General features: G+C 44.6%; 1 protein-coding gene across 2 annotated transcripts in view; it reads right to left on the bottom strand.

Moving 5' to 3' along the window:
- The window catches only part of ADAM9 (ADAM metallopeptidase domain 9), a 563,447-nt gene that overhangs the window by 84,069 nt on the left and 453,509 nt on the right, over window positions 1-25,869 (bottom strand). For both annotated transcript variants that reach the window (XM_086943740.1, XM_086943741.1), the window contains exon 18: window positions 6,980-7,085. In XM_086943740.1, the coding sequence (XP_086799866.1) occupies window positions 6,980-7,085 (106 nt within the window). The remainder of the gene's footprint in view (window positions 1-6,979; window positions 7,086-25,869) is intronic.

Genomic DNA, 25,869 nt, shown 5'->3' with positions numbered 1-25,869 from the left:
TGCCATATAGTCTCCTTGTTGTAGATGTGGTATGAAATCCTGCAGTGTTGTGATTTACTTTTGTGTTTTTATGAACATGTTTAAGTCATGGAGGTTTAGTTAGGACATAGAGATTCACCATGCTTTAGTATTAAGAAATTTGTTTCCCTGCTTGATCTCGTTTTTGGGCACTCTTTCTACTGCGTCCTTTTGCAGCTATTCTTTTACTTCTTGTAGTAGTCTTGTTTTTTCTCCTTTGTGTGAAGCACTTTCTTTGGTCTTTTAACTGGTAGTTGTTTGGTCAATTCTATGCAATATTCAAAGCATAGAATCTTGAGTATCCATTTGTCTAAAGTCACCTTCTTTCAGTCCTGGAAGTAGTCTTTTATGATTCCCCCCACGGGTATTTGTTTGTGCAAGGGTATGCCGTGGTCTCAAATCCCTTGCTGGTTGGTGCAGCTGCCCTTCTTCGTGGCTGGGATCTTCTTCTTGCTCGTTCTAGAAAGTATTGACGCAGTGGTGTTTGGTACTGCCATTTTTGCATTGTTGTTTGCATTTGGCTTATACCATGAAACCTTTAGTGTGACGTTGCCCATTGATTTGACGGTGTTATTGTACTTTTTCAGTTGTTGCAGGGTTTCAACTACTGCACTCTTAAACAGCTGTTCCCATTGAATAGGGTTTTAATTATGTTTGCCTGTACCTCAGTTTTGAAGCCAGACACCCTTAGCCATGCATGTCGTCTAAGGGTGGTTACCACAATTATCTGCCTGCTTGCTGTGTCTGCCAGACCTAGAGTGGATTTTAGGCAGGTGTTTGCTATATTTTTTCCCTCTTCTGCTGGAGATGCTGCTCCTCTTTGGTATTGTTCAGTCAGATGTTTCATCAGCTCTGCCATTTCCTCCCAGTGCTGATATGTATACCTGTTGAGCAGAGAATTTGAATTGACTATGTATCACTGTCTTGCCACTCCCCTTTCAAACGTTCTCCCCACTATGGCCATCTTCTTACTTTCTTTATCCGGTGCTGGTCTGGATTCTGTTGGGACGTTTGCCCTCTTTCTAGACGCCATAGCAATAATAGAGTATACTGGTACAGTTCCTTGAATATATGGTGGGTCTTTTGAAGAGTGTTTATATTTCAATATTTTTTCTAAGCCCTTGGTGTTACTGGCCTGCATGTTGCACGTTCCTTAAAGGTCTCTTTTCCCTGATCCAGTATACTTGGGAGCACGGGTAGGTACTGGCTCCTACTTTGGGAAGGCAACAATGTCTCTAAAAGGAAACATGATTGTGATCTTTCTTCTTACATTTGCACCCCATATTTGTCTCCTACCCTTTTAATTACCTGATTCTCACATTCTGTGGCTTTGAGCGCAGGAGTGGATTTACAATTCAATGTCGAAGCTTATGCTGGTGGGGTATCACTCGACTCCTTTTTCGGCCTCCCTCCACTTTGACTGTCTTTTGACTTTATTTTTTCTGTTATTCGAACACCTGTGGTGTCCATGCTGTGGGACCCGATGGTCTCTTTTGGTCTCTGCTTGCCCTCGGTCGGCAAGATGTTCGACGCTGAGGCAGCTCTTTGTGACTTTGAGTCTGTTGCTCGAGAGCTGCTCCCACTGTGTTTTTTTTACGTTACCTGCAAATGTTTCTCCTTGTGTTTTAATTATTCTTTCTTGACATCGATGATCCCCGTTTTGGCGTCTGAGAAATTTTCTTTGGCAACTTCAGCTATGTTACCTTCCAAATTTATCAACAACCTCGGGTCTCTCAGTGACTGAGTCTCTTCCTGCCCCTGCATGGTGAAGGGTGCTGTCTTTATTTGTCTCTTGACTTTAAGGTCTTCGGCTTAAAGTCTGTGCAGTCATCTCAGTTGTCACTTCTGTGGTCTAGTGAAAAACAGAGATTCCACATCGGGTGGTTATTCTTTTGTGCAAATTTATGATGCCTCTTCGGGCAGAATTGGATGGGTGTATTCTCCATGTTACATGGAACAGGGGGCCCCCTGTCCAGGTATTCTCTTGTCCTCCCTCGACGTGTAGTCTCGATAAATCTTAAATCTGTAGCTGGTTTCAGTACTCATCTCTGGTACTTCTGATTCTTCCTCAGGGAACTTTCGAGCAGATTTCTTATTTTTGTTGATTGGAGAGCCTTTAGCAATGCTTCCAGACCTAACAGTGAAAAAAAGAATCTGAAGATCGTGACCATGCTTGGAAGCTTACGGGGAGGGTGTAGACATCAGGAGCGGCTGGATTAGGCACCAAATGGTGGGTTAGTCGACGCCCCCCCAAAAAAACGATAATTCCGGCTTCAACCACTAGATGGCTGAATAATGCACGGCATGTGAATCCAGAAAAGATTCATGCTGCAAAACTGTTCCTCAGCACTGGGAGGAGTTGACTGTTACTACTGGGTTAGAGAATGGCATGCATCTTCCATCATACCTAAGCTCTCAAGATTCAGGCCCTTTTTATTTATTTTATTTATTTTTATTTTAGCGATTTCTACAGCGCCTGGTGACCCAAGGGTATCCCCGCGCTATGAACTTGAACCTATTGAGAGAGGAGGTAGCCGAGGGGTGTTATTTGGGGAACAAATGGGTCTTAAGTTTTTTTCGGAACGCAAGGAAATTGGATTCCAGTCTGAGGGCGCGAGGGAGTGCGTTCCAGCCTTTGGCCGCCTGAACGGAGAATTGACGGCCTCCTGTGCGGACTTTTCTAAATCTGGGGATGAGGACTAGATTCTCATTCTGAGATCGAAGCGATCTGGTTGCTGTATAGGGTGTGATCATTTTCCTAAGGATCGCTGGGCCAGAACCGTTGTAAAGCTTGTGTGTGGTACACATTGCTTTAAAGTGAACCCTTTGGCGAACAGGGAGCCAATGCAGGGTTTTAAGGGCTGGCTTGGCAGATGTTCTGGAAGGGGTGTTGGTGATCAAGCGTGCTGCCGCGTTTTGTGTCCGCTGGAGTTTCGAGATGGTAGCCTCAGGAGCTCCCAAATAGACCAGATTGCTGTAATCTAAACGGGACAGCACTAGGCCCTGGATAAGGAGCTTTCTGGACATAGGAGGGAGTAGTGGCAGGATTTTACGAGTCGTAAGCATGAGCCCAAAACATGTGCCCGCGGTTTTGGTTGCCTGGGTCCTCATCGTGAGTTGTGGCTCTAGCCACACCCCGAGAGTCTTGATTTCAGATTTGGGGAGGGGAATTTCGCCGAACACATCAGGCCATATAGTGGGAGGGATCGTAGCCCATTGCTTACCGAGTAACATTACCTCTGTCTTTGTCCCATTTAGTTTCAAAGATGATTCGTTCATCCAGTTGTGAATGTTTATGAGGCAGTTAGTCAGGTTTTCAGGATGGTCAGTCAGCTGGGACAGGGAGACGACTAGTTGGGTGTCATCGGCGTAACTCACCATTTTGATGTTATACGGTGTTACCACGTCCTCGAGGGGGGCCATATAGACATTAAAAAGCGTGGGGCTTAGGGAAGAGCCCTGTGGGACGCCGCTAGTAAGTGGGAGGGTGGAAGAGTGGTGGCTGTCATCCCATACTTGAAAGGTGCGTCCTGTAAGATAGGATTCGATCCATTTGATAGCTGTCCCGGTAAGTCCTGCATTAGCCAGTCTGCTCAGAAGGACACGGTGGTTGACCGTATCGAAGGCTGCACTTAGATCCAGGAGGATCACTGCCACTGATCCTCCTGAATCTAGTAAGCCCCTTGCCTCTTCAATCACCGCAAGCAGTGCGGTGTCCGTACCGTGGCCTGGGCGAAAACCGGTTTGTGATTGTCTGAGCAGTTTGTTCGTTTCAAGGAACTGAGATAATTGGGAGTTTACTAATTTCTCTGTGACTTTACTAATGCCAGGGAGTAGGGATATTGGCCTATAGTTGGATAGGTCCGATGGATCTAGCTGGGGTTTTTTTCTGCTAGTAAGTATAGGGGTAGCTGTGGCAAATATAGTCAGGTAAAGCCACAACCAGACTATCTTTGCAGAGAAACCTACACCTTGACAGCAACAAATACACAGCACAATGGCAACCCATACAGTAATTAGCAGACTGCTATTCACGCTTGGGCAACAGCCACACGAAGGGTCTGTCAGACTATGAATATATTATTATATATCATTATTTATATGCTACAGATGCAATAAGTTTGATGTCTCGTTTTCTGTATTGCAACACAGATTTACCTAACTCTGGACTGAATGAACTCTTATTTGTTTACCTAATTCAACATTTGCCCTCCAAGTTATGCCTGCCAGAACACTAAAATACATCACAACTTACCTGGCTACTATAGTCATCCATGCTTACAAATGCTTTGTTCGCTCTTATTAGGCAGGACCACTTACCTGTCTTCAGATTTGTCTGCTGACTTTCAGATTCCACACTCCAAAGTAGCTTTAGCTAAACTGAAATTTGACACTATGAGTCACCTGGTAACATTAGTCTGGTTTCTAAAATTGGTGTTTAGTCACCACACTGATGTGCCTGACCATTGTTGGCTCCAAGGCTACTTGTTTTGTTCTACAAAACAGTCTGCTTCCATTTGAGCAAACTTGAATAAATTGGCATACACTTCTACTCAATTACTCCAACATGTCACTTCTTGGGCCCTCATTAGGAGTCAGATGGATCAGAGTAACCTACTGGAATTCTACTATGCCTGATTCCAAGTGGGTAGGTTTTGTATACCAGTTAGTTTGGGGTATGGGAGAGCCAGACACAATTTTAAAATGTGGTAATTCTATATAGTTAAATCACATGAGTTTTTGGCTGCAGCAGCCAAGCCTCCTCATCTGTTATTTTTCTGACAAGGGGAGCATCCAATGCTCCCTCCTCCATGTCAGAAAACAAATTTACCTTCCTCCCCTACTTCCCACACCTCTCCCTTATCCCCACCCTGCCCAGAGACGCCCTACATTAATTTACCACCTGCCCAAAGCAAGTAAATGTATGCAGTAAACCACTCAGAGGAGGGAATCCAGTGTGGTTTTATCTTTGAAAAAATAGGGCCCACACTGAAATTCCCCATTTCATGAGGTTAAAAGTATAATTGCATGGCACAGGGATGGATTTACAACGAAGTAACGATAAAATGACACACAATTTTACTGTGTCACCAGTACCACACAACTTGAAATGATGCCTTACAGAATAGACACAACATTTATGTGGCTCTTCTTGCCCATTCCTATCCTTGACTCGAGCGAGGCAGGGGTTCCCATGCACTTCAGATTATATTTCAGGGGTAGCAGATTATCTCATGTGCCACAGGCACCGTTTGAAGGTGTTTGCGGGCAGATTTTGGACACAGATATAGAGATACCTGGTACCGGTAGAGAGGCGTCAGTGTCTTTGTACAAATGTATAGCTTGCTTCTTTTGCACTTTGATGCAAATCCAAAAACAAACATAGGTGGTTAACATAAATGGTATACTTGGGACAGACTTTGCTTCATAGCTAAAAGAAAAGGATATGATGTAAAGGTGAGCGCAGAATGTGTAGGCCACTGTTTGGGTATCTTGAGTTCAGTTAGGAGAAGGCTGCGTTCTACCACCATGTTTCAATGTGGCCTCTAATTCCTATTAATAATGAATAATTGTTTAATGCGATCACTTTTCAGGAGCTTCTTAAGACCAAGCAATTAAGCTATGCCCTCCAAGTAGAATAAAGAGCTTCAGGTATTGCAGCTGGAGGGACCAATCACTGCATTTCTGTAGCCTCACCTTTCGCGGATGAAGTGTCATGGGGTCTTCAAGATTAGTGGATTCACATACATGTAGTGTTGAGTCAATGATCGCAGGTAAACTTGGCCCCTGTCACAGAAGTCTCTGAGCATAGTACAAAGCACATTTAACTTTATCCTGTACTGCATAACTAGCAAAAAAAAAGCTTTTAACTCTATGTTGTATGCACTTCTCCAGGCTATGATGCAGTGTGAAATCTTGATATCTTGCCAGTCTTTAAGTCATTTGGGAGGCCCATGTAAAATATTTTGCAACAGTCTAGAAGATGAGGAATGTTTAGGTTTCACTCCCATTAGCAACATGACCTTTTTGATCGGGTAAAAAGGTAGCAATGACCACAATTATGTTGGAGAATAGCTCTAGCTCTAAATCACATATTAGGCCCAGTGCTTTTATACCGGGGCAGTTGTGAAGGCTTTGGGGGCTGGTGAATTGTAAAATACTTTTTCTCAAGACCAATGAGAACCAGACCTTTACTCTGGATCCAGACAGAGCTAAATTTACACAAACGACTGACATACGCGACACCAACATTTTGTGACCATGTACTGGCCCACGGGTTTGGTCTAGGCATTAGCAGATCTTGGCTTGCTTTGTGATCTACTGGAATGCCAGATGATGCAGGTTTATCACCTGTATAATGCATAAATGTGGAGAAGCACGGCTGAGAGCAAGGATAACTGTTTGAAGCACAAGGCACTTTTCATGCAGTATTTTGATGACTCTAATCTCATGTCCTGCTTTAAAGTGTTCAAAACTTGTTGATTTCATTCTGGGATAGTACCAAAGATTACTGACCATATCATAAAACGCACAACTTCTTGGGTAAAGTCTATGCTTTGTGGTTATCACTTAGAAAGTTGAAACTATCTAATATTTCTGATAGGACTCTTTTCAACTTGTGAGTTGGAATCCCGACTGGTGGCCGTTGGGTTTGACTATAACATTACACATACTTGTAAAACTGTTTGATTGTCTTTCCTATATTTTTCATGTTTGAGTGCAGCAACATGGGATGTGAGGTACAGTTCGTCAATAGGGTTCATTTGGGATATTTGATAGATTTGTCGATTATGCTCTGGAGAAGAGGCACGTTTCTGAGAACAATAATTTGAGCTATGACCCTTGATTCAAGGAATGGAGTAAGATGTGACGTGAATGGCATGTGTGGTGTTTCATTTATCTTAGTATACTGTCCTGTAAGTCATGTCCCACACTTGTTTTTTAAGCATTTGGTACTTGCCATTGTAGGTCGGTCCGCTGTCTACGCTTCCACCATAGCCACTTCTGTCACAATTCGGAAATGCCCAGCCTCTGTCACAGTGACAGTTTTTGTTACTGTTGCACACCTAAAGAACATTAAAACATATTCGTCTATATTGGATTTAAAACATATCTACATGCCATTAGAGGTTTTATATAGCAATACGTTAATATGTAATATTGCATTGCAAAACAGAAATATGCCAATATGACATTCTATAAACAGTTAATGTTTTTTGTAATGCATTTTAATCCTCAGTTATGTTCCCACATGTATCAGGCCACTGAAGGAGTTTGTCTATATGTGGTACCCTTTTTTAAGGGTGCTAACAGGCCCAAATTGGATGGACAACTCCAGCTTAACTTTGTATTTCATCAACATAATCTGTGGTCGGAAAAAGAATCTTAACAAGATGCACATATATTTACTTCTTAACAATTGATTGTAATAAATTTTAATTAAAAAAATATAACAGTATTCACAAAAATATTATCAAAACAATGTCAGACATCATTCTTTATAAAGAAAAGAAACCCCTTAGTCCTGCCTCAAAACACTCATTCACACACTCATACAAAACAGCACTTCGGAACAAATAATGATTACTATTCTTTTTCTGACCTTAGATGATGTTAATAAGATACAAAGTTAGAAGCATTACAGGTTGAGCAGGAGTTGTCTGTCTAAATTGACTGTAGCCTGTACTCTAGGTAAAATGAGTGGGTGCTGACTTATGGAAAGAAGAGAATTCCAATTTATATTAAAAGGAACTCCATAATGGTCAGCCCAGGAAATGGTAGAGAAGATGTTAGAGTAAGCTCTTCCAATTAGTAACAACAGTATCAAGAAGGTGGCCAGTTATATGAATGGGACTTTGAACTATAAGTTTAAGACCAGGTGCTTCGAGTGAGTCAGTGACCTTTTATATTTTGGTCTTTTTTCGATACTCTAGCTATACGTGTAAGTCATCTCAGATAGTAAATGTGGAGTGCAAAAAACATAAGCGCAAATGGAGTAATATATATTTTGATGCAGATAAACAGAAATACATCCTTGCTGTCAAATCTTATAAAGCAACTGCAAAAGAAGCTTGTATGAAATACATTTCACAATGTATTAGACAGGCCACGCATTCTTCAAAGAGCTTTTCCAAACAGTTAAAAATGTTGCAACTCCTAAAGCCTGTATCAAAGCAATCAATCTCTCTATAGAAATGTGTTGCAACTGCTCCACATTTTTGGGAGAAAAGATTGATAACACTCCTGCTTCCTTATCAAAGCCTGTGTCATCTACTCAGCCCTCCATTACTTTCAAACGACCCTCCACTTGTACCCTTTAGTTTAGTCTCTAAGGGTCTGATTTAGATCTTGGCAGAACTGGTCTTGTCATCACTTTTCTGACGGTCTCACCACCCGTCTACTTGGCAGTCTGCCCACTCTATTTAGATGTTAGCTGGTCTGACTTCGCCAGGAATTGTCACCTGTGTCAACGGCGTCAAGAGGCAGAAGCGGCTGTTGGCAGGAGTCCGCCCAAGATTACCACCAATCACGATGTGCCCTTCCGTCGACGAAACTGCGGTGCGGATACCTCCTACTTTGAGTTGGCAGAATTCAAGGAAATGAGGCAGAAACATACCTTTTTTTCTGCTTCCCACTTTCATTTCCATCTTGAACCCCATTGTCCAGGTCCATGATTTGCCGCTACTACATGACCACAACACTAATCAATTCTGTTGTCGACCAGGATCCAAGGTAAGTTTCCTTTACACTTGTCTAACTATGAATAGTGTGTTGGCAATTGCTTTAGTCTTGCTCTTAAATGCGTTTTTTATGTGTAATGCATTAGTGTATATTTTACAAGTTATCAAAGTAAAATAAACACTCCTGCATTGACACTTTATATTAAAAAAAATATGTTTTTGTGGTGGTTGTGGGAGTCATGCTTGTGGTGCCTGTAGGTGTGCATTCAATAGTGTGTGCATTGTTTGTGTGCCATGCAATATATAAGAAAATGGGCTTAACATTACCTACATTTATTTTAGAAGCAAACACAACATATATGTGTATTGACACATAAAACTGTAGAACTTACCAGTCTCCAGTCCGCCAAGGACTCACTTTGTCAGCAAACCGCTGCCAGATCAACAGCAGCACAATGGGAAATCTAAACTGGCTACGTGCAAACCCTCTGGTGATGGAGTACTGTTAGCCAGCAGAGCAGTCCGTCGCCTCGCTGAAGGTGCGCCACTTACACAATAGTAAACAGTCTGTTGACACGGACGGATGTTCAGCCAGCCCACATCTAAATAAAGTGGGTGGGATACGGTCAGCTTGGAGTACTTGGATACTCCGCCATGGAGGGAAAACGGGAGTCCCACCAAGATCCAAATGAGGCCCTAACTCTATTATTGAAATGCCTAAAAAAAAAAAATCAAACCAGGATGCCATTTGGATCTCTGTAATGCTGCCATTTTTAATAGGGTACCTAATATCGTTAGTAGTGCACTATCTAGCATCATCAATGTCTTCTTGAACACTGGAATTGTTCCTATTTAAAAGAAAAGGCCTTATTTAGTCTTCTCTTTAGGAAGGACACAGACCCTTTAATCCTTACTCATTTTCAGCCTATTTCACTAATTCACTTTTATGGAAATGTGCCTGAATCTGTGTTAACAAACATCGCCCACATTTCACTGAAACACAACATCCTTGATCCTGCTCAGACCAGCTTTCGCCCTCTACAAGGAACTGAACCCACTCTTCGTGCCATTACAGATCACCTTTGTCTTTCTTTGGATAAAGGAGGGAAATCACTTTTGATCCTCCTCAACTTTAGTGCCGGCTTCAACAAAGTCACACTGAAATACTTGGACATTCGAGAGACAGCCCTTGCACAATTCAATTCCAGTCTCATAAGTCGTTCCCAAGCTGTCGAAATTTCTATATTTTGCTTACTCATCTTTCAAGTTAATTGTGGAGTTTCACAGTGGTCCTGCTCTGAGCCCAACTATCTTCAATTTATACATGCTCCTTCGAGCCCTGTTAGTTTGATATTTGGGTTCTAGTTAATGGCATATACAGACAACACTCAGTTAACGCTCACTTTTAAAGGTAACCTTATTGTGGCCCACCTTAAATTCTGCATGTGTGCACTATCCATCTGGATGAACGCTAATTGACTGACTGGAGAGAATACCAAAGTACTTATACTTAATACCGATCTGAACATCTGGAGTTATTCATGGTGGCCCTCAGAACTGGACCTAATACCTATTCGTACCACTTCAGCACAAAATCGTGGTACTCCTTTTGAAACCTTTCATTCAAGAATCATGTCAGTAAAGTTACATCAGCCTTCTTCTTCATTATTAAAACACACAAAGTTTCTCCCAATTCTTTTGATGAATCTTAATCAACAAGTAGTCCAAACTCTAATACTACTTCTGTTGGATTACTGCAATAGCCCTCTTTTAGGTGTGTGAAACTTGCAGCTTATCATAATATCAACCTCCCACTGTCTCAACCACCTGTACATTTTACACTTGCTTCCACTCTCTAAACATATTCTTTTTAAAAACTCTCTGTATCTGCCATTGTGCTCTTCACAAAATGTGTTCTTATTTGCAGCACAGGCTAATCCACTATACTCCAAATAGAACCTAGTGATGCAGCAAATCTTTCCTGCTTCAGGGTTGTCGCATAAATCAAGCTCACAAATCAGGTAGGGAATTTTCTGATCTGGCCACAATCCAATGGCATGCCTTAGCTTTTCTCCTTACATCCATTTCTTATTATCTGGTCTGCTTCTGTCAACTCAAAACATTTCTATTCCCACTTGATACTCAGTAACATTCTGATACTGAGGGATTCTGTTCAGTCAGGATTGTTGCCCTGATCACTCAGAATTAGGACATCTTCTTGGGTGACAGTGCGCTCAAGAAACAAGAGAGTGGTCAGATTACTCCCAATTTCCTCACTTCTGTTGAAGGGATTGGAGATTGACCCAGTCCCTGTAGCTCGATGGTAGAGTGGTGATATTTAGTCCAGTTTCCATAGGTGAGTATTTACATTTTTTATTTATTTAGTTGTATATTTATATAACACACTACTACCCAAGGGCGTCAAGGCGCTTACAGCTAAACACAAAGACCAGCCAACCAAACGGATGTTTGCGAGATGTTATTGGGTGTAAAGCCAGGTTTTTAGTTTCTTCCTAAAGGAGAGCAGATCAGGTGAGTTTTTTTAACTCCATTGGCATCTCATTCCACCATCTGGATGTGACACATAGGAAGCTTTTACCACCCCATCTAAGCAGGCGGACCTTGGGTTCTTTCACAAGCTTCAGTGAGGCAGGCCGAAGTGTGCATCCTGGCAAATGCCATTGGAAGCAGTCCGCTAAGTAGACAGGATCAAGGTTATGCAGAGCTTTGTAGGCGATGCAGAGCGCCTTAAACTTAATTTGCTTCACCACAGGCAACCAATGCAAGGTGTTGAGACCTTGTCTGGCTGTTGAAAATGTGGCTTGACAAAATAGCAGCCGGGCTGCTGAGTTGTGGAGTACCTGCAGTTTTGTCACTACTGATTTGTTTGCTCCAGCCAATATCCCATTACAGTAATCGAGTTTTGATAAAACAAGAGCTGCTACCACTGTTTTCTGTATGCCAGTGGGATAAATGGAAGAATTTTCCTCAGGATTTTCAAAGTGAGAGAGATTGATCAGGAGAGCATCTTTGCATGATTTGAAAAGGATAAGGAGGTGTCAATAATGACCCCCAGATTTGTTGCCTTGGTGACTGGAGAAGGAGGGATCCCCAGCTCCAAGGGCCACCATTCTGGATCCCAAGTGATGTGTTTGTGCCGAAGTGTAGAACCTCAGTTTTATTTGAGTTCAGTTTAAGGCAATTATCTGCCATCCAGTCACCTATATCTCTCATGCATTCTTTGAAATTGTGGGCTGTGTCGTGATTTTTTGCTCGCGATGGAAACAATAATCCGGGTATCATCTGCGTATGATACTAAGTCGAAGCCATGGGCTTTAATCAAGCGGGCTAGGGGTGCAACGTAGATATTAAACAGGGTAGGGCTCAAAGAAGAGCCCTGTGGCACCCCACAAGGAAGCTTGAAACATTGAGATTTAAAGCCTTCTACTTCAACAAACTGTTATCGATCTAAAAGAAAGGAACTGAGGAGAGCAAGAGTTGGGCCTACTATCCCAGCCTCTTGAAGCTGCTTCATAGGGTACTGTGATCTACCGTATCAAAGGCGGCAGACAGATCTATTAATATCAATGCTGCTGAACCTCCATTGTCAACAGTGTGTCTTATTTCCTCAGTTGCCGTAATTAAGGCCATTTCGGTATTGTGTTTGATTCTAAAGCCATATTGGTGGAGTCTAAAACATGATTGATCTCAATGAAGTGTGCTAGTTCTTGATTCATGTGTTTCTCCAAACTTTTTGCTGGCAGAGGTAGGCGGGAGATAGGGCAGTAGTTCCCTGGGTCTGATTTATGTAGACTGGGCTTTTTTAGCAGGGGTAGTATGGATGTTTTTTTCCACCTTTTAGGAATCATCCCTGATTCAATGGTAGTGTTAAGTACCTCCAGGAGTAGGCCTGCAACTGTCTCCACTATCAAGTGGATTACTTTGGGAGGACAGGGATCCAACGGGGAGCCTGATTTAGTTGCCAAGAGAAGTTTTACAATTTGCTCATATGACATTTTTGAGAAATTGGAAAATTGGGATGGATCAGATTCTGAATATGAGTTGTGCGGTGGTGCAGCTGTGATTACGATATCTGTCCCTGCCTGCGGGCTCTGATAGGTAGCCGAACTTAAGGAAGAGGTATTACAGATAACAGACACTTTATCGCAAACAGAGGATGCTAGGCTATCGCAAAATGCTTGATCTATGGTTCTCTGATTGGAGTCCTGCCGGCGGCTTAATTTCAGCACCGTCTCAAATAGCTCTTTCGAGCAATTCTTTGCTCCTTCAATTTTTGCTGAGAAGTAACTGGTTTTAGTATTTTGAATTAATTCTATATATTGGGCTATATATTGGGCTAGTTTTATTTTATAAAGTGCTTTCTCCCTTGGATCATAGTGTTGACGCCAACACCTTTCTTGATGGCGGCAAAGCCTTCTTAATAATCTAAGTTCCTCAGAGAACCAAGATTCGGTGGGTGTGGTTCTGTTGATTTTCCCTGCTCTCTGGGGGTTGGCAGCTTGTACCGCTGCTGTGATCCAATCGTGATACTTTGATGCAGCAGCCTCTGAATCCATGGAAAGGTAGGGTTTATTCTGATTCAAGTGTGAGGAGACTACTGTTTTATCTATAGGCTGCCATAAATATATTTTTTGATTTCTGGCTACGTAATGCTTAGGACCTGTTGAGGGAGGCAGACTAAGATTTAGCATCACTGCTAGGTGGCCAGACCAATGAAGTTATAAATTGTTCTTATGTTTTAAGAAAGGACACTTCATAAAGACAGTGTCCAAAAGGTGTCCAGCTCTGTGAGTGGGTCCTTTCACAATCTGTTCTAGTCCTGTACTGCTTGCCAGGTCTAGGAGGGCCAAAGAATCATTATTAGAACAACTGTCTAGGTGAAAATTAAAATCCCTAGAATAGTGTAGTCTTGAGTATTCACCCTGTGTTCAAGGAACTGGTCCATTGATTGCAAAAAATTAGTTCTGGGTCCTGGTGGGCGGTACACTAATAAACCATTAAAGGAATATACATAATTGACTGTAATTTTGAATGAAACCGCCTCCGATTATGCAAATGTGGAAATGTTTTTAAAAGAAGCTTTTAAGTGATCTCTATAAATTATTGCCAAACCTCCTTTTTTCTGCACCTGATCCTTCCAGGCTATTGAGAAACCTGGTGGGATAGCTCTAACTAGATTAGGCCCTGAGCTTTGATCCACCCACGTTTACACAACAAAGATAAGGTCAAGGGCATCCGAGTCCACAAACTGTCCAAATTCATGTTTATGCTCAATTAAAGATCGTGCATTTAGTGAAGCACTTGACTATTCTCCGACATATTCTCATTTCTTTGCAGTAAAAGGATCCACCCTTGTTCCTACGGGGGGCTCTCATCGGTATTATTCCTGACGATGTCAGATTAGATCTTGCTTTTTATATCTGCAAGTCTCAGTTTGCAATTTAGACATACATGTGGCCCAATATCATTACAACCACCCAAGAGCAGCCCTGGACATTTATAAACTACAGTGGACAGTCCAAGGAGCTCACCTCTGGTGTATTTAAACATGGCACCTAGATGGATCCAAAAACCGTCAGCGTGGCTGGCGCTGAGCGCGTGCCGAGGCAATAGACCACTGAAATACGATAATACCTACAACAGGTAGGAATTATTTTGGTTCAGCCGTGTGTGGCGCTGCTTTGTGCTTTTATTAGGTAAGCTTGAGGTGGTAATTAGGAACCAGAATTCCATAAGTTGGGGATATTGGCCAATGGCAAAATAATCTATATCTGATTGCTTTTCAGGATAGCCTGTCTGTCATCCGAATACTGTAATAGATTCAACTGAAGGACTTAATGAGGTTCTGAAAAAAGGTTGAGCTACACTTTACAGAGAAATGGAGCAATGGTGGTACCTTGTGGGCCACAGTTTAGGAAAACAAATGTAATTCACGAAAAAGGATAAAAAGGAGGTGATGAGGGATTTGGCAGCAACATGGTAAGAGACTGCAGCCAGAACAGTGTATTGAATTCCAGTGTTACTCAGTCAATGCAGACCAAGCTGTCAAAAGGCAGAGGTGGTTGATAGTGGTCTTGAGATAAATCCATGTGGCAATCAAGCCTTATCATGCCTTATCCTGGACAGAATCTAGTTTGGTAATCGAAAGAGCATTATTTTCTTCAAAATAAGCAAAAATCATAGTAAAGGCTGATATTTAAAGATTTATGCAGGAATGGCGATTTCATAAGGGTGGAAAAATGGATGGGCCTTGTGGAATTGAGGCCTTGTTTTTTTTGCAATCAGTTTAATGTGGAATTATATACAGGAAGATCCTAGGTCCTGAGATTGGAAACTTCCAGTTGCCAAGGAGTAACGGATGAAGGCTCTTGTTGGGATGGCAGCTGGAGTTGTGAGAAGAATGTTTTTACATATCTGGAGGGCAGGAACATGCTCCAAAGTCTGCAGTGCCATAGCCCTGATGATGTATTCTATGAGCGGCAGAGCCAGAGCAACATGGCCGTTGTACGGTGGAGATGCTTCGACTATAGGGGAGATTGGCCCCGGTGCACTGCCATGGCCGTCACCTACACAGCCGGGGCTTCTGGCATATTTCGCTGTGCCTCTATGCTACTGTCACCGTTCCCCCTTCTGCCTCCAGACAAATTGGTGATGGTTGACTATTCAACGGCTCTATCCTTCGGCGGTGCAGATGCCTGGTGGCGCTTCTCTGGGTGGCTGTGGAAGAACTGGGATGAGGTCACCCCTCCTGATGCCTTCTGGGATCGACTGCTGCTGCTTCCCATTCTGCCTGCACGTCATCTTCGCCTACCGTGGGACGTCCAGGACCGGTGAGTCTTGTTTCCTGGCATGGGGGTGCAGAGGCGGCTAATATCCTGGCTCGGCCCCAGGCTGTTCTTTGCTTCTGGGAGATGCGCCCTCCTGGACTGCGTTGCTGCCTCCCTTTCGCAGTGACCGCTACCCCAACACCCAGGCAGATTTCCCCGGACCTTGGTGTGCAGATCTACGTCACTACTGCCCCTCGTCCCAGAGCCTGTGCATTCGGATAGACCATTTTTGCTCAACTTCCTCCAGCACTCCGCCCTCCCTCTGTGCTTTTGGAGGCGTCCCCCCTCCAGCTCCACTCCATATAATCCGCTTTCAGGGTTTTTTTGGGCCTTGACTTGAGTGTGTCCTGCCAGTTCGGGATGTATTTTGTTGGTTCTCTTAACTTGGACCCTCAACCCTTTTCCGTTCCTCTTTCCCACTGGACTCCATCTTGGCGATCCCTCTACCGCTGGACTGCTCCTCATTTCTAGCCTTACCGTCCTTTAACTCTTCCCCCCCCCCCCAGGTTCTCCCTAGTCCTCTCTCCTTTTTCAGGATCTGAGTCCAGGGTTCCAGAGTTTACGGGTTCAAACATCGGTTTGTTTTTCGTTTTTCATTTCCCTGTCCTGATCTGCTTTCCTTACCCATTCTTACTTTCCCCTCCTTACCCTCTTCACCCCTTTTGATTCTCTGTCCTCTGTTACTCCATGCTCTTGTAATGCCTACTACTGCTTTAACTTTGTTTTATCAGTTGTCCTTATTTGCTATTCACTAGTCTTTTTATGTAACTTTTGTGTGACAAATGTAAAAAAAATGGTTTGTAAACTGCAACTCGCTGTTCCGTATGTAAAGTGCTCTGATACCTCCGGGTCTAGCCAGCGCTATATAAAACTCATCTAATAAATAAATAAATAAGGACAGTGCACTAAGTGGAAGAAAGGAAGTTGAAGAAGAGCAATCTTTGTTGCTAGCTGGAGACATTCATTTGGTAGATACCCTCACGCATGTGTCTTGAGGCAGTTTTTCTGGTTCTTGGCTTTGGAGATAAAGTGGTGTCTCAAAGAGACTTAGAGTTCCTGTGAATTGATTGTGCCAAAAAATGTTAATCCAGGTTTCAGAGACTCAGCAATCATTGTGGACTGCTTATTTAATGGACTTGTGCCATGCAGCACGACTAATACAGTATTACCACAGCTCTTTAAATTGCAGAGTGGTGTCGTAGTTGAAACTTGTCCTTGCATTTTGGTTTTTTCTATTGTTTTTTCATTCTTTTTTTCATTTCCAATGGCTTTGTCCTAGAAATCAGCTTGCTGGCTTGCAATCATTGTTATGGACATCAGGAGATCAATAATGAGATCAGATTCTAAAAGGTGGTGCACAGACAAAGCTGGAACTACTGTAGTGTATTCCAAGGTATGGTAGCAGCAAGAGGCGACTGCGGGGAGAACAAGTTTTTTCATGGCCTTATTGAGATCTTGATGTTTCAGGATAATGAAGTCATTAGGGAGGAGGGAAGGTTGAGACAGAATTTAAAGGTATGGCTCCTCCAGGTTGTTTTCCGGTCCCAATGCTATGTAAAGAAGAAGTGAATGTCAATTAACTGGTATCCTATCTCAGCAATCAGCATAGTGAGCTGATTGCCTAGACTGGACATCAGTCGATACAGGGTTAAACCTTTTAAATTTGAGACAAGGATACCACCACCTGAGACCAGCTTGGTGGAGATTCCAGTTCGTGTTTTCCGACAGATTGCAGACAGAGAGCCGACGCAGATGAGTGTGGTGTGTGTGGAGTCAAGCTGCTGGGAGAGCTGCAGAGCCGAGACGCTGAGACACCGCACCCCGTGCAGCCGTGTAGCCTGCTCCAGCCATGGCCCTCAGCCCCTCCAGAGTGTGAGAAGTACGGGGTAGATGGGTCAACGGGACCGACCGGCTAACTCCTGTTGGACTCCCGCGGGACACTCAAAACATTTGAGACGTGCCGATGTGTAGTCCCTGCAGAATACTGAACTGGCATGAGTCGTGTACAGTTCACTCAGACACCGGCGCAGGCACCACTCCGGGGGTTGTGCCGGCCTCTGCACCAAGGAGAAACGGTGAGGCAGGACAACTGGGGTACTACAGCAACACCAAGAAAGCAGCTGCTCATAGCCCCTACCCCCCCCCCTACCCCCCCCCCCCCCCCTCGCATGTGTGCGATTCTAGGAGGTGGCCGAGCCGCAGAGGGAATCACAGCGGGAGTGAGTGGAGTGGAGCCCGGAGCGTGGAGCAGGTGGAGGGGTCAGAGGTCCATCAGGCCAGAGATCTGAGGCCAGGACTCAATAACTACAGTGAGTACAGTAACTGACAACACCCAGGAACAGTAAAGGGAGGGGGAAGAGAGGAGAAGATAGGTGAGAGCCCGGAGTGTGAGGTTCGGGTGTGAGGTGAGAAGGAGAGCAACTACCTCCACCGCGGAATAAGTAACAAAAATCCCAAAACAACTCAACGCTTATTACTCAGATTTACTCAGATTCAGAGCTAGGTGAGAGGGCGAGCAACTACCTCCACCTTGGAATTGCTAAAAGAAAAAAATCCAAAAACACCAACGCTTATAACTCGGATTTACACAGATTTAGAGCTAGAAGGCTACCATGAGGTCTGGAAAAGAAAGAAAATTGCTAATAAATCCAAGATCACAGAAAAAAACAACAAAAAGAAAACAAGAGAGAGAAAATGGGGATAGCAGCAAAGGCAGCAGCCCGCCTGGACAAAATTCAAAAAGTGGGAAGTTAGGAAAGAAAGATACCAACGAAGCTAATGAGACCCTGATGTTCCCTCAAAACATCCTTACCAAAACCTTAATTCAAAAAATCTCAACTACACAGGAAAAGAAATCATTATCAGAATCATTATCAGAAGAAGGAACAAAAACAGAGGGAAAAACAGACACAACAGCCACCTCGAGCTCAGGCCCGACACGCTTGTCTTAATAAGCATAAAGGGCTCATCAAAGTCAAGAAACCTCAGCCTATTTCAGCCCAAGATATACACCAAGTTTTCATTTCTAAAAGACCCAGGGACCGTAATATTCTCAAAAACAGGAGAAATAAAAGGGCTGCAAACTCCTTTGCAACCAGGAAGCCAAGATCAACTCCTGCAACCCATAACAAAAAGCCAAACAAAGGGAACAAATGAAATTGTTGCATTAATTCATTCAGAAAAATCTCCCCAAACCAACGGGAGAGGAAACATCAGCAGGAGTATACAACAATTTCAACAAAATCCAGAAAAAAACAGAAGAAAATGACCAGTCGGAATCAAATAGGGGGCTCACAAACAAAAAAGAGAACGGAAATATCAGTCATGAAGAATAAACAAGGGTAATTGAAATTGAGCAAAGGCAGGTGAGGCAGGAAGTTGCGGTGAGCACTCTGCTCATCACAGACATCTTCGAAGAGCCCTCACAGCCCTCAAAGGCTGGCACAGAGGGGAGTGAGCCTGCAACTCCAGAAACGGAATAGCTGGGTAGGTCGCAAATTAGAACAGACTCCAAATTTAATCAAAAACTCTGCCAGGCAGAGGAGACACAAGCTGCCTCTAAAACATGCAAAGCATTGCAACAACTTAGTCCGATAAAATCGACCGACTCCAGATTTTACCAAACCACCTTCAGCAAAACAGTCAACCAGGAAGAAAACAAACCAAGGGAGCAAAAAACGCCAAATAAAACTTCCATAACTCCACAACAGCCAATTAACCAATTACAAACCTTAACACTACAAAGGTCTTGCGGTAAATCTCGAGACATTACAATAGCAGAATGGAGTGAGCCGCTTCTTCAAAAAAGTAACTATAACCTTAACAGCGATACGTCTTTTTTAGCATCACAAGAATGGGAGGAACTAGTTGCGTTGTATAGTCACGACCAAAAAACACTAACAAATTGTGCAAACCCAGAAACCAAGGAAAAAAACAATAAGATCCAGGACTCGATTTGGGCTGCACTACTGAGTACAATGCAATATTCAACTGCAGCATTGCAATACCAATCTCACAAAATGGACCTTCAGTTAACAAGAATGCACTTGCACTCCAATAGTAGACAAACTACTCATGCTACCATTAATACTGGGGGATTTACTATCTATGATATAACCAAAAAATGAAATCCAGAATATAATGAGTGACGACCTGCCCACCTTGAGGGAAAAGGAATTAGAACCTGAAGTCTTGGAGACAATAAAAACATCTAGAGATCCCTATCCAGAAGGAAGAGAGATTGAAAAGAACAACAAAAATGAATCACTTGACAAAGATTACATGACAACAAACACCTGGCGAAAGAAAAAAAGGAAAGGAAGGAACAAGAAAATAATTTTTCAGATCAAGCACCAAGCAAATCAGTTTCTTCAGCTCACAGACTCTCCAGAACAAGCAGTGGAAGAAGGATCTAGGGAGCCAACGACGACAAAGCTAGGAGATTCCTCCCTTTCACAAAAAACACAAAGAAGAGAGAGTGGCACTAACGAGGCACCGAGTATAACCCCTGGCAGAGAACAAATAATAAACATTAACCTCCCGAGTAACCAGGAGAATGATTGTAAGAAAAGCGCGTCTAGCAAGGGCCTACTAGCTAGCAAAGCATTAACCGAAGTTGCCCAACACACAACAATGAAGCAGGGTAGCCACACACAGGACGAATTAAAAGAGCCTCAACATTCATTAAGCACAATTTTTCAACATGGCACAATGGCGCAGAATATCACCAGGAAACCTAATGAGACAACGTCTACGCTGCAAAATAGCACCGACTGTAGGACAAACAGCACCAATAACATAAGGCGAGAAGAGCACACTACAACAAATGGGGAGCTCCCTCAGCACACAAACTATGAATCCTATAATGAAGAAGAGATAGACACCATAATCTTTTCTCCCCACTATAAATCAAGGGGTCCAGGAGACATTTTAAACAGAGGAAATGTACTAAGACTTCTGCAATCAATTCGCAACCTCATGAATATTAACACCCTGGACCTACTGTCAATTGAATTCCAGCCAAACAGCAGTCAGTCCAGTCTAGAGGTTACAAAAACCAGATGGAAAATGCCAGAGATAGCAAGGAGAATAATACAGGAACTAAATACCTTCCAAGGTTGGGGGATAGTCTTGAAACCAGAGCCAAAACCACCATACCCAGCCCCTTTTTTAAGATCAGCTACCAACAACGAAAACAACAAGTCTTCCTCAATTCTAAAAGGAGCAAGGGGCAGCTCTCCAACTCCAGGTCAATCGGCATTAACCCGCTTTTTGCCTACGAGCAACTGGCGGAGCATACAGTGAACAATAACACCAGCTCAACCGAATTGACATAGGAGGTCTAATTTTCAAAACCCACACCTGGCAAATAATGAGATTACCATGTGTATTTGGAACATAAAAGGCTTAACATCTAAACTAAATGACGAAGAAGTCCTAAATTACTTTAAACGCTTCGATATCATCTTTATATAGGAAACCCGGGAAGAAAAACCACCCAAGTTACAAGGTTATACATTTAGCTTTATTCCGGCAGTAAAGAGGATGGGCTTTGGACGTCGATCCCGGGGCCTACAGTCCCTATTTGCAATAACCCGAATAAACGAAACCTTTCCTATAAAGATTAGTATGGCTCCTCCAAGTTGCATTCAGGCTTCAAAAGTAAAATTGTTCCTGGATCAAATTTCACAAAAGGTAATAATGATAAACATTTATGTACATCCAAAATACAAATTAAAAACAGATAAAGAATTGATTAAAGAACTAAAAAGAGTAATGGAGGAAGAGGACACCGAACATATCATCCTGGCCGGTGACTTTAACACGCACCTCCTAGGGGGATATTATGAGGACGACATCGCCCTGGAACTTACAGACGCATGGGGAATTCCAGCACAAGGCCCTGTAAAAAAGTGAAGCAAACACGGTGCTCCAAATTTCTTATTCAGGAACTGTAACACCTAAACTTAAGATCAGTAAATGGTCGATGCAAGGAGGACAATCCACCAGCTCCCACATATCACTCAGCAAAAACATCGTCCCATCTGGATTTTACTTTTATGTCCTTATCTTTGTTCAAAATAATAGCCACGTTCAAAATAGGCAACAATGTATCGAGTGACCATATGCCACAGGAGCTGACACTAAAAACAAAGACAGACGTACTACTGGAGGTGAATGCAAGTTTGCTCCTTTGTTTGTTGGTCAAGAGATACCTGAGCACACTGGATGCAATGTCTGGCCCCAACGAATGAGCAGTGCGCCAGCAGAGCAATACAGGAGTTAGGGAAGGACTTGAGATTAGGGTACAGGTGCTGTGTCTCTGGTGCCTGTTAGATTGAAGTGAAGAAAACTGGTGCACTGCCTGAGACACTCGACAGGATCGCTGAGAGCATTTGCCTGGTGGGTGACTGCCCTATCCTGAAAGAAGAGACTTTTTTTCCTTGAAACTGGGCTGTGATTCTTGAGTTGCGAATTGTGCAGCTTCACCGTGGAAACAACAAGAGCCTGCCTGTGATGCTCAAACAGACACAGGGAGAAGACTCCCCTCTGGTTGGTTGTACAGCGGCTTCAATTTCCCCAAGGACTTCTTTTTTTGTCAATAATGTACCCCTTTAGTCGTCCCATTTTTGAGGAGGAGCAGCCCTTTGCAGCTCTTCGTTCTAATTCCTACATGCCCTGTGTGGTCCTCCTGGTCCCAGATACGATTGATGTTCTAGCCCTCATAAAAGGAAAATGGACAAGTAGCCCTGAAAATGTTTACTAGATGGTTTTAGGATTTGCTTTTGCTTAGGACTAGAAAAGTGATAATTCTACTTGTAATAGTGGTCGTTACTTTCTTTTGCTATGTGAATGTTAATTATGACCCGATGCTTTGTTCCCTTTGTATTCCTGCTTATACTTTATATATACCCACTGAATGAAATGTTTAGAATGGAAAATGCCCACCTAGCAATGAATTAGGATATTGATAAATTTATGAAAATGAATGTGCAAATATTTTCTATGTTCCTACTGGATCATAGGAATGTCTTAAGCTTATGGTAAAAGGACTATCTGCTAAATATGTCAGGGATTTGTTAGCATGAGCTGAAAGCCATTTTGTATTTCTGGCAGCCATCTTTTTTGCCATGTGCTGCCACGTGCTCGCCATGTGCTCTGTCCTCCCTCAGTGTTGACTGCTCTTGTAATCTGCCTAGAAACGAACTATATTTAGCATCTTCCACCTTAGCACATGCTCAGAAGGGCCTAGCTAGTAGAATGCACCTGCTCATTTTGTACAACTGTCAGGCTATTTTTGCTGCTGTATGGAGAAGTAACTCTCCTCCCACTTTGTTGAGTAAGCAGATCTTGCATGCCCATATCAGGCATTTTGCATGCTTACATGAGCCAGGACTGCCCCTTGGTCTTATGCTGACTATGTAACCCTAAGCATATATAAGGCCCCAGTTTTCTGTACTCCTTAGACTGCCTCATTCATTTGCTAAAGCTTCTGTGTGATGTAGTCTCCCTCATTTGAGGTTAATAAAGATATTATGTTACTTTTATATTTAAGCTTCTGTGCCAATTTCTTCTTTGTTGGTTTAAAAGGACCAAGTATCAGCGGGACCCCTGAGAAGGTTTCTATTTTCTACAGGTGTTAGTCCATTACTCTTCCTCGGGAGCCCTGAATATGCAATGAATGATTCTCCCGCTGAGCCGGGGAGAGCCGCTGCATTTTTTCTTTTCTTCTTCGGGAGTACCCAGTACTGGCACCCCGTGCTCTACTTATGATGGGACGGTAGCCCAGAGAGCGCACCCCTGGCTGCCATTCCGACTCCCTACGTGTGCAGCACTCTTCTATGCACTTTTTCGTCCCTTCTGCCCAATCCGCTTCGGCGAGCAAGGCGCTGGTGATAGTGGTGGCCTCCCACTCTCCCTGGACACAGGTATGGGGAGCGGGATAAGCCAGCCACAAGAGAAGAGTGCCGCCACGCTCTCCATGCAGCTCTGTCATCCCGGGGCCCAGGGATGGCGTCCTGGGTCCCTCTCCACTTTCCCCCTCGTGGGAGGAAGCAACAGGGCGCTCCTGTCCTCCTTGGGTGCCGGGAGCCCGGGATTGGAAAGCCTGGTCCCCAGTTTAAAGATCTGGCCTGGGGGGGTGGGGTCCCCAGGCCCTCTGGATGCTCGGGAGGGGGCTGCATGCACACCCCCTTCGGCAAGAAAAATAGGATTTCACCTTGTGGCGACTCCCGGGCCCTGGCCGACCCCGGGGGTTGAAAAGGCTCTAGCAGCAGAGCTCCGCCCACTCCGGGCCTTGCCGGTGTCAAAGGTCAAATTCTTTCTTTGTTTGTATCTTGGGCCCCTTTGGGCCGTTTTGCATGCTTTAGGGCTCATTTTGCTCCAGGTAGCTGGCCCTAGCCACCTGGAGAGCTTTCCTTCCCTCCTGCCCTCTAAGGCAGCAACCGTTTTAGGGAGTTGGTTTCACTGGCTTCCTGCACCAGCCTTTATTTCCTCTGGGCCTCTCACCTCCTTGGTGCCGAAGCCCAGTCTTTCACGCAACTAGTCCTCAGGGGGTGTAAGGGGACCAGCTTCCCTGGTCCTGGAGAGAGCCCCACTGGTGCAGGGCCAACTGAAGTTAGTGTCCTCAGTCCAGATGTCATCAGAGGGTTCTTCCTTCTAATTGTCCATAGCGGCTGCCTCCAAGCCTAGTGTCAGCAAAAAAACACTACCAAGAGAGAGCTCTCCTCCTTGCGCAAGACCTTTAAATTGGGAGCGGGAGGCTCCAGCAGTGAGGTGTCTCTGCCCTATCCTGGGGTGCCACAACACCTTACCGCTCCGCCCCTGTCCCAACCCTCCTGCACAGCCTGTTGTGGTATTTCAAAATGGCGTCACCCAGGAGTCACTTGTAACATCTGCTCTGGGGCCCTCAGCTCTGCACCTTGCTGACATCCCTGCCAGGGCCTTTCCCAGCACATCTTCAATGGGAGCCCCCTACTGTTCGCTCCAGATGTCTGGGTGTCCTCCTTTGTTTAGTGGGCTTAGGCAGGCCCATCCCTGGCACAGTGTGACAGCTGATTGATTAATTGATGCGGATCCTTCATCCTCATCCCATTCCTCCTCAGTAGGAATGGGCTGAGGTATTGCTAATTGCACCATTTGAGTTGGGTGGCATTTGTTCCTGCCTCTGAAGAGAAATGTAATTAACTCAACACAGTAGAGGGAAAGGTCTGGGATTTGACCCAGAACTGAGCCAGGGAAATAGGACATAACTGGATGACCCAGAAGCTGTACAGATATCTTTTAGGGGCGAACAAAGCAAACACAAGGAGATGATGGACGGAGCGCTGAAACTTTTCACTCACCCCCAGTCACAGATCTGGGCTGAATCCATCATTGTTCTGTAGCTCACGGGCGTGGCTTGGAAGCCAATGCGAGCGGAGGCGTGAGCGCTGAGCTCCGCTGCGAGGGTCCCGATATTATCCTGACTAAGAGACACCTTGACCCCCCTAAGGTCCCCTGGTGATTGGGGACAGTGGGGACACTGCATCAAAGCACTTTGGCCCCCAAATGGCAAGTTTTGAGGAGTTGTGGCAACTCTCCGGGCCACGTTCCTGCCTAGCGGCGTTTCCAAAATGGCGGCGCAGTGCTGATCGGCAGCTCCCGGGCCGCACTGACGAGGAGGCGGACTACGGCCGCGAGTGCTGGCGAGAAGAGGAATCTTCTCTGTGGGGGAGCGGAGCTGGTCAGAGACTGCGGAGGCGGAACGAAAAGAGGAAAGCGGACCATCCCGGTGGAGGCCTGGCTGAGTTACCGTGACCTTGCAGGGCGCTGCGGAGGGGGCGATCTGGGTGCCTCCCCCCTGGCCCCGGAGCGAATACGGCAGGCAGGCGGCGGCGAGACGATACTACAAATTAGGAACTGCTGGAGGGCCTGCGCAGTCTGACCCTGAGCTGGTAAGTGGGGCGGGGTGGAACCTGGTGCTGCCTGCCGCGGTGGCGGGTGTGTGGCTCGGGGACTGCCAGGCACTGTGAGCCGGCGTATGGGTGGAAGCGGGAGCCGGGAAGATTGACCTGGCGCTGTGGAGTGACAGCGAGGGATTTGGCTGTTTGCGCCTGGACTGAGAGCCCGAACGCTGGGGTCCTACCCCGAAAGACTAGGGAACGGCTCCCTGGAGTGCACCGCTGCCGTGAGAGGCCTGGGAGTAGGTGACAGGAAGTTGCCCCCGGGGCCGGAGTGCATGGAGAATCGGTGTGGGTCAGTGCGCCTGGTGCAAGCCGGGGTATGAGGAATGGTGAAGGAAGCGGGAGGGGCGAGAAGCACTGACACTGCCTACACTTGAA

The sequence above is a fragment of the Lissotriton vulgaris genome, chromosome 11, assembly GCF_964263255.1.
Source record: "Lissotriton vulgaris chromosome 11, aLisVul1.2, whole genome shotgun sequence".
NCBI classification, from domain to species: domain Eukaryota; kingdom Metazoa; phylum Chordata; class Amphibia; order Caudata; family Salamandridae; genus Lissotriton; species Lissotriton vulgaris.
This window is presented reverse-complemented; position numbering and strand designations above follow the sequence as displayed.